The sequence below is a fragment of the Xyrauchen texanus genome, chromosome 37, assembly GCF_025860055.1.
Source record: "Xyrauchen texanus isolate HMW12.3.18 chromosome 37, RBS_HiC_50CHRs, whole genome shotgun sequence".
Taxonomy (NCBI): Eukaryota; Metazoa; Chordata; class Actinopteri; order Cypriniformes; family Catostomidae; genus Xyrauchen; species Xyrauchen texanus.
Genome location: NC_068312.1, coordinates 38,160,015 through 38,177,256, shown reverse-complemented (window position 1 = coordinate 38,177,256; position 17,242 = coordinate 38,160,015). Strand labels below are relative to the sequence as shown.

Here is a 17,242-nt window from a genome sequence, read left to right as displayed (position 1 = left end):
AATGTGGTTAATGAATGAGCATCATTATTTCCTGTTTGCTTGCTTACAGAGGTTTATCGAATTAATCAGAGTTTCAAGGGCCAAACGTACTCTATGCAAGTATGTGAACGCAGACGCACCTTTCTACACTAGCTCGATTTCATGCGTCGATGCATTGTGAAATGTGAAAGCACTCAATTCATAACTCAATGCAAGTACATGCTGCATACTCTGTGTTGCCACTAGGGGTGCTAGAGCAGCAACGACTGTCATTGCTTGTGGGTCTGGGTATCTCAGCGAGTATTGACGTTGACTATCACACCTGGAGTCGCGAATTTGAATCCAGGACGTGCTGAGTGACTCCAGCCAGGTCTCCTAAGCAACCATATTGGCCCGGTTGCTAGGGAGGGTAGAGTCACGTGGGGTAACCTCCTCGTGGTCGCTATAATGTGGTTCTCGCTCTCGGTGGGACGTGTGGCGAGTTGTGCGTGGATGCCGCGGAGAATAGCGTGAAGCCTCCACACATGCTACGTCTTCGCGTTAACGCGCTCAACAAGTCACGTGATAAGATGCGCGGATTGACGGTCTCAGACGCGGAGGCAACTGAGATTCGTCCTCCGCCACCCGGATTGAGTCGAGTCACTATTCCACCACGAGGACTTAGAGCGCATTGGGAATTGGTGAGAAACAGGGAGAAAAACAACCAACTGTCATGGCGGATTCGAGCAGCCATTTAAGTTGAACCATTTCGAAAAATGTATACAAATTATTGTCCCCAGACCTTTTGAGTGAACTTGTTTTTTTTTCTCCGGGTCTCTCCTCACTCTTCAACTATCAACTCATCTACCACATCCGGTTTCATGGTCACGCCCATAATAATCGATTGCCCCCTTGTGGTCTGAGCAACCGCCAGAGCAACGCAAGAGCATACGTAATGTATGTGCAATGGGACCGCGCGTTGGCCAAGCGCTCGCTTCTGCATACTTATGTGAATATATGTATGGCCTTTATGCTTAACCCTTGTGTAACTTTTTTTAATTAAAAGTTACACATAGGTTCATTATGGACAAAAATGGCCATGTCCAAAAACTGTCATAAAAATATTATAGATTTATATTTTTTTCCACTTTCACTGACATAATTTTTTTAACCAGCATCAGCTCTAATCATAATGACCAAACATTCATTCATTTTTAGAATTTTAACCCTTTAAACGCTGGTTTGTTTACATAATGCCACTGTTGTTTTTTAGGAAAAAATGAAAAATAGTAATTATTTTCAATTTAATAGATGCTAAGCAGAATTTTTTTCTTTGATTATTAGAGCCTCGGATATGTCAATGATTAACAACAACATTCATTTTGATGCTTTCATATTTTTTATGCAGTATCAGATTTAAAAAAAGCTACCACTCAGGTCCATAATGGACAAAAATGGCCATGTCAAAAGTGTCATAAAAATATTATAGAATAATATTTTTTTCTACTTTCACTGACTTATATTTTAAACCAGCATCAGTTCTAATCATAATTACCAAACATTCATTTATTTTCAGAATTTTAACACTTTAAACGCCGGTTTGTTTACATAATGCCACTGTTGTTTTTTATAAAAATATAATAATTATAATTATTTTCAATTTAATAAATGCTAAACAGAATTTTTTTTATTTTTATTATTAGAGCCTCAGACACATACAAACCACACTCTGAAATCCATACCAACACACTCACACAATTATATATTCATAATGTATCTAATTGGCTCTATAATATGCATAAGCCAAAAACAGCAGAAAACAACAACAAAAGCTGATGATATGCCAAACCTGAAAAAATGGCACGATCTGATTAAAAATATTTAAAATGTAAATTTTGAAGCCTTGCCAACATAATGAAAGCATGTTAAACAAGATTGCATAATTTTATAGTTAAATGGCACTGGGATTAAAAATCGCAGTTTTAATGGGTTTCAATGTGCCATTTTGGTCCAAAACGACGCTAAGAGGGAGTATTTTGTGTAACTAGTGCAAAAAATATTTTTTAAAGAAAATAGGGTGAAATATTAAAATTCCAATAAAAATTCACACCTGTGGAAAATTGTATGCAGTTAGCATTAACACAGACAAAGTTATCAAAAAAACAAAACTGAAAAAGCCAAAAATGTCCACAAGGATGCACAAGGGTTAAGAGTGTCATTTCTGCACCACTAGCGCAACCAAACATTAGCATTCTAAATATGCCCCTCATTTGCCGTCGATCGAACAAACGGATAGTCCTTCCTACAACTTACGCTGATGTTGTTGTGTCTCATGAGACGGGTTGCTCGTTACAAACAGACATTTTCATAGCACCACAGAGACCCAGTCTTCACAGTTTTCATGAAATGAATATACCATAGACTGTAAAAAAGATGGACGACGCCCCTTCGCTCTTTTCCATTGGTGAGAACTGAAGCCGCCAGTGTCCCGATATGGCGCTGACATCTTGGGACTTGAGTCTGCGCAGTTGCGATTTCGGGACCAGACCTGCGCAGTAGTGAGCAGGAAGTAAAGCCGCGAAATCAAGGCCCCGCCCTCACTCTCGCTGAATCAATTGTGAGGACACGCCCCTGCACTTTTGACGGTGTGAAATAATTAATTATAGAAATTTAGATATTAAATTTAAAGCTCCAATCTCCTCAGTCCTCCGAAGATCCCGAAAAAAAGTGCGTTGGTGCTTCAGTGACTACTTCGCTCAGAGAACCTGTCAATCACAGCTGTCAATCATGATGTCACAGCAGCGTTTTTATAGCATCAAATAACTAAAAACAAACTTATTTTGAAAACAAACACTTGAAATGACATCAACGTGATAGAAACGACAGTAAATGACAGAAACTATCTTTGGAAAAAAGATATGTGAAGTGTAATTTAATTGTTTAGTTGGTCTCACGTCCCGTTGAATAACATGGGGAGGCGGGGTTTATGACCTATACTAGGACCAGCCACCGGGGTGATCGAGATGTTTTGGCTTCACTTTTGAGGGCTTGTGCGGCACACTTGGAATATACGAATGGCTGCATGTAAAGTATTTTAACACGTATTTAAAAAAGTTATACTAGTATCACGTAATTATTATTATTATCGTCGCATACGTGTAACGAATGCACTTCCTATTTTAATTCTTAAGGAAATACATAGAAATTGGTCTGATCATTAATTCATCCATCAATTACACGTTTATAATAAAAGGTTGAAACCAACTCAATTAAATGCATAACTGTCTTTTAAGTGCATTGTGCTGTTGTTGGATGTCCCACGCAGTAGGATTTTATCTCATTTGTAATAAAACATAATGGTTTTCATCATGCTTTCTGAAGGCGCTGAATGGGGACAGCTGCTAAAACACAAGTGAAACAAAAGGCGGTTTGATTACATAACTTTCGCGCCACTCGCTCCCGCCTTTCCCTTTAAACCGATGTTAATGTAAACACATAACGAGAGCACGTAACGTCAACTGTAAAATATAAAAGACCCAATCTCATTGGCCAATAGCCCTGTCAGTCAGAAAAGGCGCGCTGTGAAATATTTAAAACATTCTGGACGGAACTCTCTGGGCCAATCAGCGTGAAGGTATTATTCGGGCTCTGCCATTGGCTGAGAGTGTCACAGAGACTTTCATTGGTTGTTCATCGAGCATGTGGTGCGAGCGCTTTAATGTCCTCGCCACTGATTCGCCCGCTGCGCCGCTCGGGCGCGATTTCCAACGCGGGAAAAGTATCGAGTCTGTTCGGGTCATTGTAGCAACCACTGCCAGAGAGATTTTCGGAAAGAACGGAATCAAAGGGACCGCGGGAAAGCGCGCTGGAACACTGATACATGTAACATTTGGGAATGACTGCCCTTATATCACTAAAACTACCGGAGGCGCGTTAATTTCCTTTTACTGCTTCCACCTGCACTTATTTAGACTTTTTACTGTTGTTGTGCTTTTTTAATAGACTCTATTTTAATTGAACGGTTTTAATATACATAACGTTTTTTACGAAACGGCATTTGCGATGGCTGACAGCAAACATCAAGTGATATTTTGTAACGATTCGCCAAAAAGAGTTCTTGTCTCCGTGATCAAGACAACCCCCATTAAACCCAAATCCGTGGACTCTCTCATGCCCACCAGCCCAGGCTTCAGTGATTTCATGGTTTATCCGTGGAGGTGGGGAGAAAACGCGCATAATGTCACTTTGAGCCCCGGATCGGGCAGCGGAACAGCCTCACCCACCCGAAACAGCTCCTGTCCTGCCGAAACGGATGTCAACGCCTGTCCGGAACACTTAAAGGTGAGAAAATAAAAACGAGTGCAGCATATATCGCCATACTATATACTATACTAGTGCGTGTGTTTAACACTAAACTGAAAGCATATTAAAAATAATTTTGTCATCGATGTACATTTTTACCTGGTGCATATTAAACTATTATGCACATACTGAATCATTGCATCTCTATGCATCACTGACCATTATTAATAAACAAGTGCTGTTGTGTCTATAGCGTTAAAATGGTTAAATAACTGCAGCCATATGTAAAACGCGCGCGCGCTCAGAAAGGGATTTTAAATCGCTCTCCATTGTGACGTAGTCAGCGTTGGACATGACGTCAGGCGTGCGCGCCAAAATGTTACGGCTAATGATTCTAGAAACGCATTTTTAGCCCTAATGTGGCTGGTCAAATAACACAAACACGTATCAAAATATGACATACTCTGTATTACGTGATCATTTAATATGTTGTACTGCTACATGCTAACGAATGTGTTATTTTAATGGAATGCCATGTGCATTTTGAAGAAGTTTCTCGAATGAGATGAACAAAGCGTTTATGTTGCTTATGTTGTTTAGGACACGCCCATGAGGATTTTACTAATAATGTTCAATAAAAGGAATATTCCGGGTTCAGTATAAGTGAAGCTCAATGGACAGCATTTGTGTAATAATATTGATTAACACAAAAATTAATTTCATCCCTCCTTTTCTTTAATAAAAGCACAAATGTGTGTTCCAGTGGGACGCTTACAATGGAAGTCAATGGGGCCAATTTTTGGAGGGTTTAAAGACAGAAATGTGATGCTTATAATTTTATAAAAGCACTTAAATTAATTCATCTGTTAAAACTTGTGTATTATTTGAGCTGTAAATTGTGATTTTTACAGTCATTTTAGGTAGTCTACATTACATCGTCATGGCAACGAAGTTGTAAAATTGGCTATAACTACACGGAAAGGTTAGGAAGTGCTTTTATCGCTGAAATCATGTAAACATGTGTTGTGGGTATTATTTTAACGTTTTCGGTTTGGCCCCATTGACTTCCATTGGAAGTGTCCCACACCCAAAAAATAAATAAATTTGGGAATCAATATAATGCCACAAATACTGTCAATTGAGCTGAACTTGTATTGAACCCTGAAGTTTATGTTTGAAGTTAATTTGAAATGGTCCCGCAGTACAAATATGCATGTATGATCAGTTTAAAACAATTGTTTTGAATTAGTCATTTAATCATTAAATGTTCTTATTGCAGGATGGTATCCGGCGTGGACGCCCGCGGGCAGATACTGTACGAGAACTGATCAACGAGGGCGAAAACTCCACCAGTCGCATTCGCTGCAACATCTGCAACCGAGTCTTTCCCCGGGAGAAGTCGTTACAGGCGCACAAACGCACACACACAGGTGAGTGACGCCACCGTATCGTTAGTGAAGAGCAGCGTTCAGCACTTTCAGATGCTCTACCGAGATCACAATTATTGACTCCTCTCTTTGGATTTGTGTCGTAGGGGAAAGGCCGTACCTGTGTGATTATCCAGACTGCGGGAAAGCCTTCGTCCAGAGCGGACAATTAAAGACACATCAGCGCCTTCACACTGGAGAGAAGCCCTTCGTCTGTTCTGAGAAAGGTGAGAGGAAATTTAGAGGAAGCAATGAATGTCCTGGATGTTCAGCGGCGAGATGTTAAAGTTATTTACCTAAACATTACATATTCCAGCAGCATTATCACGTTTATGTAGCTTTTATACTAGTGTAAGACTGACAGATCACCCGGAATATTAGATTGGCATTATTTGGTCATTTTGTGATTATTGGCATCAACTAGTAAATGTGCCAACTTTGCCAAATTACAGTAGTGGATGTTCCAAAACCTACTGAAAGCGCTGACAATTGATCATATTTTCAGTTTAATATTTTGGTGTGAATTGAGTAAATATTGCATATAATTAGAGTTCATTTAAGTCTGTGATTTTTGTGTCCATCTTATTTTCTAGCAACCCTTGAAATGTTTATTGTCCACTCAGAGTCAGTTTTAAAATTAATATTTTATTTATGCAGGTTTTTATTTTTTAAAACATGGATTTCGCCATAAAAAAAATATCCAAAGAAGCTGGCATGGTGTAAAAAAACAAACACAATATTTATTTTATTAAAGTTTTTTTTGTGTGTGTTTGTGTGAATATTTTGCATTAAAAAAAAAAGTTTATTTATTAATTGATTTTGTGTAATTATCTTATTTGCCATCAACCTGTAACATGTTTTTAATGATCCAGAATCAGTTTTCAAATTAATATAAAAATGGATTTTAAACATCTTATTTTTTATTTATTTATTTATGTGTATTCTTAATCCTGATGTTTTTTTTTTTTAATTGTTATTATTATTATTTCCTGGATTTCGCAATTCAACTCTTGAATTGTTTTTGAACAGTCCAGAATTCATTTTTAAATTATTATTATTATTATTATTATTATTATTATTAAAAAAAAAAAAGGATCCTAAACATCTTATTTTTTTTAATTATTATAATTTATTTATTTATTTATGTGTATTCTTAATGGTGATGTTTTTTGTGTTTTTTTAAATATTATTATTATTATTTTTTATTATAATTTATTTATTTTATTCCCTGGATTTCGCCATTCAACTCTTGAATTGTTTTTTAACAGTCCAGAATTCATTTTGAAATTATTATTATTATTATTATTATTATTAAAAAAAAAATGGATCTTAAACATCTTAGAAAAGTTTATATTTATTTATATTTATTTTTTTGCCATGAAAATAGCCATTGAAGATGGCATGGTGTTCAAAACCACAAACTGATATAAATAATAATTATTTTGTACATTTATAAGAAATATTGCCTAAAATAATTTCATTTGATTCGGTGATTTTGTGTCGATATTATTGGCCATCGACCCTTAAAACAGCCGTTACAGTCAGTCCAGGATCCGTTTGAACGTTTTTATAAAACACGTTGAATTCATTTTAAAAGCCTTTTTCCTTGCCGTCTGTTTTAGGGTGCGGTAGCCGATTTACTCACGCCAACCGCCACTGCGCCAAACACCCGTATGCCCGACTGAAGCGAGAGGAGCCCACGGGCGAAGCGGGCAAATCGCAGGGAGCCGATAACAAGGCTGTGGCTGAATGGCTGGCAAAGTGAGTGAAACGATCAAAAGCCCTTCTTACACTTAATGAAGAAGAAAATAACAAATTAAGGAAGTTAAATGTCGTGTTTATGTTGGCAGGTACTGGCAGACGAGAGAGCAGCGCACACCTGCACCAGGTAAAGGAAAGATACTGAGTAAAGACGCTATTGACCAAGAGCAGCAAGACCCTTTAGACTTCCTGCCGTCTGACGAAGGCGAAGACGACGAAACGGACGAGGAAAAGAGCAACGCTGCGGGCGGAACGGCCCGCCGGCGTCTACAAGAACAGAGAGAACGACTCCACGGCGCCCTCGCGCTCATCGAGTTAGCCAACAACCTCTCCGCCTGAGAAAACCCCCCCCCGCTTAATTCTGTACAGAACGAGTGTTTGACAGGAAGTTTAAACCAGCCTAAGCTGGACTGCTGGATTAAGAGGGATTTTGGCCACTTGTCAAGACGGGATCCCAGCAAACCATCTTAGACTGGTTTAAGCGGTTTTTGGGAGGTCTGTCGTTGACCTGAAAAATTGTACACACGATTCACGACCCTCGCACTTCTAGCTAGTGCACTGCCCGGGTTGATATAAGCTACAAGCACCTTATTTTGCTTCCTGTTGTACCTTTAGGCTGCTATGATGGTAGATGATGTCATTATATGAAGAATGTTGTTGTGTTTGGTTTTGTTTTCTCAGCTTATCATGGAGGTGAGATGCGTTTTGTTTTTATTTGTTGTGCACTTTGTGTTAATGATTTGTTTGTTGTTGTTTTGGGTTTGTGGGTGGAGTCGGTTTGTATGTGACATTAAATTTTGTGCGTCAAAGGATGTGTGTTTTGAAACCGGGTGCGGTGACCATGACCAACATGCTAACGACGAAGACGTGGATATTATTTCAAATGGCTCGGAAAGGAGAATAGACATGAAGCCCGCTTGCTTTCGTAGGTTACTGCAGCGTTAGTCTGGATTCTCCATCACATCGATCCACTGACATTAATCATGTATTTATTATATTTAAACCAGTCAGAATAGTTGCTCGGGTTCTGGCTTTGCAATAACGCTGATAAACGAACCCGCTTTGACCCGGCAGCACAATCGGCTCCATCTAAATATATGTCGCAAAGGTACACGTTTATATACTAGGAGAACTCGAGTTAACGAGTGAACCTATGAACCGAAGCACTTACGATATTAATCTATAACGTCTCGCTTCAACAGCTGTACTTAAGAACGCTCCAGAACGGTGATGTCTGCTTCCAAAGAGTGATTGATGATCAAATGAGATTCTAGATGTGGACGAGGAATCGTACGGCACTTGTTTTAGTTTTTTTAGTTTGTTTGTTGTTCTCGTAGTAGTTCTGCTTGATGTTCTAATGAGCACCTGATGCGGCGTCTTCATTATCTGCAACACTACATTCTGTTCAAGTGCTTCACTGCCATTTTATTTTAGTAATCGGTTGTTGAATTTCATGGTCGATGAGGCTGCCGCGTAACTGGAAAGTATTTTACCGATAAAGTTAATCAGAAATGACGTTTTATAGACATTGCTCTTAGTTGTAGTCAAATGCAAGTTTTTCAAATTCAAGTAATATATTCCACAGAATTCTTTGGAAGTCCGTGCACGATGTCGTCTTAAAAAAAAAAAAAAAAACGAAAAGATTCCAGGTGTTGACGTTTCGATGTTACGCATTACGACAACCGAATGTAAACGTGTTTTTTGTATTTTTTTATTTCGACAATGTGTTTTTGTTTGCTGGGCTGGAAAGACTTTGTAAACGTGTAAGCGGGCTTTTCCCTTATCGGCCAAACTTGGTGTTAACACTTCGAGTTTTTAATAAATGATATAAATCATTCTTGGTTGTCGTGTTTTTTTTAATTTTTTTAAATACAAATATAAATGGTGAAAACTTGCGTAACATTTAATGTTCCCTTTGTTAAGGGTTTATAAACAAGTTAATTAAGGACTCATTTACAACTGCATGTGGTTATAACAACATGAATAGTCTTGTGTAAGCCATTTAACCTAGCATGTTATAAATACTTAATAACACATTTATAATTCATAATAACAACTTTAGTACATTTTGAAAATGTACCTTAATGTAAAGTAGAAACAAATGAACTATTAAGGTGTTGATGACATTAGAAACCTGAGTGTTAATTACTATGTTATTAACTGGATTTATTTATATATATATATATAATGACTGAATAAGTATGATGTTTTTAATTTTGTGTTTTCGATTGATCTGTTAAGCATTTATAAGCAAGTTTATTTGTATGCATTATGAATGCAAGTTGAAATGCTCACTAATTTGCAAGTATTGCATGAGTTACAATAGGAGTCGTTATAACTGAATATAAATGATTTATAAAGCATCTGTAAATGACTTTAGTTATTAATGAACCCCTTTATAAATTCTTAACAAAGGCAGTGTTAATGTGAAGTGTTAAAAAAACTTGTATTCTGTTCTGCTCATAATTATGGAGGGAGGGCGTTCACAAATGCGAGTGGCGGTGGCATAGTGGGGCTAAAGCACAGAACTGGTAATCAGAAGGTTGCTGGTTCGACCCCCACAGCCAGCATCATTGTGTCCTTGAGTAAGACACTTAACTCCAGGTTGCTCCGGGGGGATTGTCCCTGTAATAAGTGCACTGTAAGTCACTTTGGATGGTGATGGTGTAGTGGGCTAAAGCACATAACTGGTAATCGGAAGGTTGCTGGTTTGATCCCCACAGCCAGCATCATTGTGTCCTTGAGTAAGGCACTTAACTCCAGGTTGCTCCGGGGGGATTGTCCCTGTAATAAGTGCACTGTAAGTCACTTTGGATAAAAGCGTCTGCCAAATGCATGTAAATGTAAATAATTGCGTTTAATTTATTTTGTTGTGTTCTGCCCACATGAAGCTATCAGACAGGAGAAATGTACATACATTACATAGGACAAAATAACTATGTACAGTATAGATCCTTGTTGTCTAGTGCAAAACACTTAAATGCACTACGTTTCAATAGGGGAATCCTAAAACCTTTTTTTTACCCCCTTTAGATTCATCAAGGGGTATGTAAACTTTTCAGCATGTAACATAGTAATGAATAATGATGCATAGGCGACTTTACATTAAAAATGCACTTAATTTCACAGTGAACATAAGCTCTCAGTCTGCGTCACTGTCATGTTTTCTCTGGACTTGTTATCTGAATGGTGAGTTTGTCCTGCACGGGGTTCTTGTTCAGTACTGAAGTGCTGTTGCCGTGGAGCGTGATGTAGGAATAAATTAGTCCAGCGGAGATACTGAGTACATGAAAAAACATGCATTAGCAGAAGTCAGTGGCGCTGGCTTATAACAGCTTAAATAGACTTTAGACGAAAATCTGGATGCATCTTACCAGATATTCAGCCCTATAAAGTTTGGCCATGAGAATATGTAGTCTCCGCCAATAAACATGCCGATGTACATCACCGCGGCATTCTGTGGAGGAGAAACAGACATCTTTATGATATTAATAACCTTAAATGGATTTGCCCCAAGTGAAGGAGTTGAAGTACCTCGGGGTCTTGTTCATGAGTGAGGGGACAATGGAGCGGGAGGTTGGGCGGAGAATCGGGGCAGCGGGGGCGGTATTGCACTCGCTCTATCGCACCGTTGTCACGAAAAGAGAGCGGAAGGCAAAGCTCTCGATCTACCGGTCCATTTTCGTTCCTACCCTCACCTATGGTCATGAAGGCTGGGTCATGACCGAAAGAACTAGGTCGCGAGTACAAGAGGCCGTTTGGGTTTCCTCAGAAGGGTGGCGGGCTTCTCCCTTAGAGATGAGGAGCTCAGTCATCCGTGAGGAGCTCGGAGTAGAGCCGCTGCTCCTTTGCGTGGAAAGGAGTCAGTTGAGGTGGTTTGGGCATCTGGTAAGGATGCCCCCTGGCCGCCTCCCTAGGGAGGTGTTTCAGGCACGTCCAGCTGGGAGGAGGCCTCGGGGAAGACCCAGGATTAAGTGGAGAGATTACATCTCCACACTGGCCTGTGAACGCCTCGGGGTCCCCCAGTCAGAGCTGGTTAATGTGGCTGTTTTTTTTAAGTGGTTCACCCCCACACTTTGGGAGGTCCCTGCTTTAGGTTCATTTTGATCATTCATATGTGCACAACTGTGCATTATTTCTGCTAGTGGTTGTGTGTACAGGTGTGTATATGGGGCGAGAGGGTGTCTCTGGGAACCTTAAAGCACAGTCCGGCCCGGGCACACACACTTATGAATCGGTTCTCTAATTGTCCTTAAAATCTTCTGATCTGAAGTCTAATTGAAATACTTGAAATTCGCTTTGCAGACAAATATAAGGGTGATTCTTTAACTTTGGGCACTTTCATGTCCCAGGGTTTAAACTAATCAATTTCAACATTGTTGTTTGGTTGGTTCGTTTTATATCATTCAAACAAAATTGGAAACTTTTATCATTCCTTCATCACTGAAGCCTCTTATATACATTTGACTGTTTTAGCCTCGTCCCAGACCCAGATTTTAATATCAAACTATGAAAATCCATTATATTAATACAAATTATTACATGTTAAGAATTATGATTATCTAAATCAAGAGTGAAATGAACATTTTAAACCATATGTTTGTGTGAAAATTATTTACATACATTTTTTAAAGATCAGGATCATTTCCAGCACAGCAAACAATTTGGATAAATTATGCAAAAAGTGAGAAAATATTTTATGCAAGTTTATGCAATTTATTACTTTATTACAGCCAAGGCTGTTTCATGACAGGTTTCATTGTGAAAACGTACCCCATTTAATATGCTACCCACTATTGGGGCAAGTTGTCACAAAAGATCAACATATGTTTCATGAAAATGTATGCTTTTCCCCGGACCATAATCGGGAAAATGTAGCCAAAACATTAATGTACAGCCGTGGCCAAAAGTATTGGCAGTGACATAATTTTGGTGTTTCACAAAGTTTTCTGCTTCAGCTGTTGTGGTGTTGATTCACATTGTTTCTAGATTATTCTACAGAGTGATCAGATGCATTTTAAATAATTGCAAAAAGCTTCATTGGCCAAAAAATGAACTCCAAACCCAAATTTCACTGTTTTTTGGCCCTGGCGCAAAATGACCAGCTAACATCATTTCACTAATCATACCAGCAGCACCTGGGAAAGCGTGAGTGACATCACTCCATCATTCTGATTGGATTATAAGAGCAGACTGATTGCTATAAAAGGAGGGAAGAAGTGCTTCCAATCATTGTGTTCTTGTTATCGACGGTTACCTCTAAAGAAAGACGTGCAGCCATCATCGCTTTGCATCAAAATGGCCTCACATGCAAGGAAATTGCTGCAAAGTATATTGCACCTGAAAGAACATTTACCGGATCATCAAGAACTTCAAGGAGAGAGCTGCTGTGTCAACTGCAGTGAAGAAGGCTTCAGGACATCCCAGAGTGTCCAGCAAGCGCCAGGACAGTCTCCTCCTGAAGAGTCCGCTACGGGATCGTGTCACCACCAGTGCAGAGCTCAAGATTGGCAGCAGGTTGGTGTGAGGGCATCTGCACGCACAGGGAGGCGAAGACTTTTGTGCAATGACCTGGTGTCAAGAAGGGCAGCATTGAAGCCACTTCTCTCCAAGAAAAACATCAAGGACAGACTGAAATTCTGCCGGAAGTACAAGGATTGGACAGTAGAAGACTGGGGCAAAATTATTTCCCCTTCCGACTGTTTGGGACATCTGGAACATCGATAGTCCAGAGAAGAAAAGGTGAACACTACCATGAGTCCTGTGTCGTGCCAACAGTGAAGCATCCTGAGGCCATCCATGTGTGGGGTTGCCTTTCATCACAGGGAGTGGGCTCGCTCACAATCCTGCACAAAAACACTGCCATGAATAACAAACGGTATCAAAACGTCCAGCAAGAGCAACTTCTCCCAACGATCCAGGAGCAATTTAGTGATGATCCGTGCATTTTCCAGCATGATGGAGCACCATGTCACAAGGCAAGAGTGATAATGAAGTGGCTTGGAGATTTTGGATACGTGGCGAGGCAACTCCCCGGATCTCAATCCCATAGAGATCCTGTGGTCAATCCTCAAAAGGCCAGTGGACAAGCAGAAGCCCACAATTTGTGACCAACTCCAAGCACTAATAAGGCAAGAAATGGATCTCCATCAGTCAGGATTTGGTCCAGAAGCTGATATCCAACATGCCAGAGTGAATTGCAGAGGTTATGAAGAACAAGGGTCAACACTGTAAATATTGACACTTTGCATATATTGAATGTTTTTGCCAATAAAATCCTTTAAAACTCATGAAATGCTCATCATTGTTTTCCAGTATACCATAGAAACATGTAAGAAAATAATCAACAAATACTGAAGCAGCAAACTTTGCGAAACCCACAAAAAGTATGTCACTGCCAATACTTTTGGCCATGGCTGTACAGTGACTATATATATATATATATATATATATTTTACACAAGTACACCCTATTAAAAATATTTTACCTTAATTGCACCAACGACGGTTGTGGTTAGTGCCGTGTTGTAATAGCTGCAGAGGATTATGGAATACATCAAAATAAACCTAAAATGCGGAAAAAGATTGTAGTTAATATCTAAATATACAATATATATCTCATCCTCTGAATGATCATAAAAATTATGTTTACTGCCAATTTGTCATTGAGAGACAGACTCACCCCATGATACAAGACAGCAGAAAATAAAATATAAAAGTAAAAGACAGCCAGCCTTCAAATGCCAGAGCCTAAAATAAAGAGGAAGAGAATAAGATGCAATTCTCATCTCCGGAGGTTCTCCGGATCAGTTCTCGTTTTCTCTGGGTACACTCACCTTCTGTAGGTCTCCAGTGAAGGCACTGGCCAAAAGAGTTGGGATGATAATGATAAACGCATTATAAAATAAAACTCCATATTTACCAAGACCCTGTGAAGAACAGAGAGCAAAACGATGAGCATCTGTGAGTTTATAGTGTTCACATGCATCTGTATCTAGAGGTTTCACTCACTTCCGGGACCAAAACAACCACAGAAGGGTGCGACAGATGGTTACAATTGTTACATTTATATTGAAAGACTTTCAAGTATATTTGAACCAAAACTCGGATTAATTGGTGGTTATTAGAGACCAGCTACAGACATTGATATCTGCTAGCCTGTTCCAGCACATACATTAAGTAGAAGGTCATATCAAGGTCAAAGGTCAAATCAATAGATCTTAAGAGTTTGTTCTCAATACTCATTCAGTCATCAAAGAAATATCCATCTGTCACTGTTAATGAGGGTGTGAAACGTTGTCATGTACCTCCATTCCAAGTTTTTTTTTGGTGTAAACTCCACTGGCGGCCGTAAAGACGTCGTTTAATAGAACAAACGTGTAACCTTCTGCGTTGAAGGATAAATCAGAGCTGAAACAGAGTTAATACGTACATTAAAATACATACATTTTTATAGGTGTGGCCTCGTTTGCAGGATGGCCATTATTTAAAGTGCCAAACCGAGACACACAAGGGGTGACATTTTAATCTGGGTTGTTTTTGTTGTTGTTGTTTTTATCAAAATGGGGAAATGTCAAATGGTAGGAATTATTTTAGTTACACAACTACATCAAAAATGAACTTTTGCATTAGGGGCAAATTTTGGCCCCTGGATTACATTTTTCCGGTGCACCAACGGGGCCACAATGTTTGATTGCTTGTATCTTAAAAATGCATAAAAGCGGGGGCCTGTGTATCTCAGCGAGTATTGACGCCGACTACCACACGTGGAGTTCGCTAGTTCACTAGTTTGAATCCAGGGCATGCTGAGTGACTCCAGTCAGGTCTCCTAAGCAACCAAATTGGCCCGGTTGCTAGGGAGGGTAGAGTCACATGGGGTAACCTCCTTGTGGTCGCTATAATGTGGTTCTCGCTCTCGGTGGGGCACGTGGTGAGTTGTGTGTGGATGCCGCGGAGAATAGCGTGAAGCCTCCACACGCGCTAGGTCTCCGTGGTAACACACTCAACAAGTCACGTGATAAGATGCGTGGATTGATGGTCTCAGACGCGGAGGCAACTGAGATTCGTCCTCCACCACCGGAGTCACTACGCCACCACGAGGACTTAGAGCGCATTGGGAATTGGGCATTCCAGATTGGGGAGAAAAAAAATGCATAAAAGCGTTTGCTCGATTTATGCATACTTCTACGACTTTTTGTGAATAACAAAATGCCGTCACCAACATCGTGAGCAACAACTTGCTAGAAATAAGTAAATTACCAAATAAATTTGGCCACGTGGCACCTGAGTTGGCTGCCATCGAAAAATTAGCAAAACTATTTACTTCTTTAATTTATTTGTAGCAAGTTGTTGCTCACACGATGATGTCACAGTGATGTCATTTTGTTGTGCATTTGAACTGGCAAAGTGGTCCCGTTTTTTGGGGCCACCCTGTATATTACATGTTACAAATAAAACATCAATTTTAATTGTATTTTGTTTTACTTTTAGGGTCATTTTTGCTCGGAGCCCTCCTTAATTTGTCGTTGTTGTTTCGACTTGTTCCGTTTAATGTGTGTCGAAAGACAAGATCCACACAATCCGTTTGTCATTGAACAATGTCGCTTTTAACATCCTTTAACTATTCTTTACACTCAGTTGTTGATTAAAGACAACAAAAATAGAAACATTTAACTCCGAGTTGAATAAAGAAGCCGTTCGACTCCACTCTCATTAATATGCATCAATCGAAACACTGAGACTAAACTGCCGCTGTTCTTAAAGAGACAGTACTGTTTTAGCACTTGCTCTATATGTCGATGCATATACTTGTAAATGGTACAAGTTATGCATGTTAAAAATAAACATATAACAAAATATATAAATGCAATGTTATACAGTGAGGAAAATAAGTATTTGAACACCCTGCTATTTTGCAAGTTCTCCCACTTAGAAAACATGGAGGGGTCTAAAATTGTCATCGTAGGTGCATGTCCAATGTGAGAGACATAATTAAAAAAAAAAAATCCAGAAATCACAATGTATGATTTTTTAACTATTTATTTGTATGATACAGCTGCAAATAAGTATTTGAACACCTGTCTATCAGCTAGAATTCTGACCCTCAAAGACCTGTTAGTCTGCCTTTAAAATGTCCACCTCCACTCCATTTATTATCCTAAATTAGATGCACCTATTTGAGGTCATTAGGTGCATAAAGACACCTGTCCATCCCATATAATCAGTAAGAATCCAACTACTAACATGACCAAGACCAAAGAGCTGTCCAAAGACACTAGAGACAAAATTGTACACCTCCACAAGGCTGGAAAGGGCTACGGGAAATTGCCAAGCAGCTTGGTGAAAAAAGGTCCACTGTTGGAGCAATCATTAGAAAATGGAAGAAGCTAAACATGACTGTCAATCTCCCTCGGACTGGGGCTCCATGCAAGATCTCACCTCGTGTGGTCTCAATGATCCTAAGAAAGGTGAGAAATCAGCCCAGAACTACAGGGGAGGAGCTGGTCAATGACCTGAAAAGAGCTGGGACCACCGTTTCCAAGGTTACTGTTGGTAATACACGAAGACGTCATGGTTTGAAATCATGCATGGCACGGAAGGTTCCCCTGCTTAAACCAGCACATGTCAAGGCCCGTCTTAAGTTTGCCAATGACCATTTGGATGATCCAGAGGAGTCATGGGATAAAGTCATGTGGTCAGATGAGACCAAAATAGAACATTTTGGTCATAATTCCACTAACCGTGTTTGGAGGAAGAAGAATGATGAGTACCATCCCAAGAACACCATCCCTACTG

At 39.5% G+C, this 17,242-nt stretch overlaps 2 protein-coding genes across 2 annotated transcripts in view; one reads left to right on the top strand and one right to left on the bottom strand.

Moving 5' to 3' along the window:
- The first annotated feature begins 3,749 nt into the window (after positions 1 to 3,749).
- Positions 3,750 to 9,255, top strand: znf367 (zinc finger protein 367). Its single transcript, XM_052108946.1, has 5 exons — positions 3,750 to 4,299; positions 5,540 to 5,690; positions 5,795 to 5,914; positions 7,310 to 7,448; positions 7,538 to 9,255. Exons 1-5 carry the CDS (start codon positions 4,021 to 4,023, stop codon positions 7,785 to 7,787), a joined length of 939 nt encoding a protein of 312 aa, XP_051964906.1. The 5' UTR covers positions 3,750 to 4,020; the 3' UTR covers positions 7,788 to 9,255.
- Positions 9,256 to 9,589: 334 nt separating this feature from the next.
- Positions 9,590 to 17,242, bottom strand: part of slc35d2 (solute carrier family 35 member D2) — a 15,250-nt gene continuing 7,597 nt past the window's right edge. Inside the window, exons 7-12 of the mRNA XM_052108736.1 lie at positions 14,755 to 14,857; positions 14,284 to 14,376; positions 14,130 to 14,197; positions 13,936 to 14,014; positions 10,823 to 10,905; positions 9,590 to 10,727 (exon numbers count right to left, since the gene is read on the bottom strand). Coding sequence (XP_051964696.1) covers positions 10,607 to 10,727; positions 10,823 to 10,905; positions 13,936 to 14,014; positions 14,130 to 14,197; positions 14,284 to 14,376; positions 14,755 to 14,857 — 547 coding nt within the window. The 3' untranslated portion in view covers positions 9,590 to 10,606. The remainder of the gene's footprint in view (positions 10,728 to 10,822; positions 10,906 to 13,935; positions 14,015 to 14,129; positions 14,198 to 14,283; positions 14,377 to 14,754; positions 14,858 to 17,242) is intronic.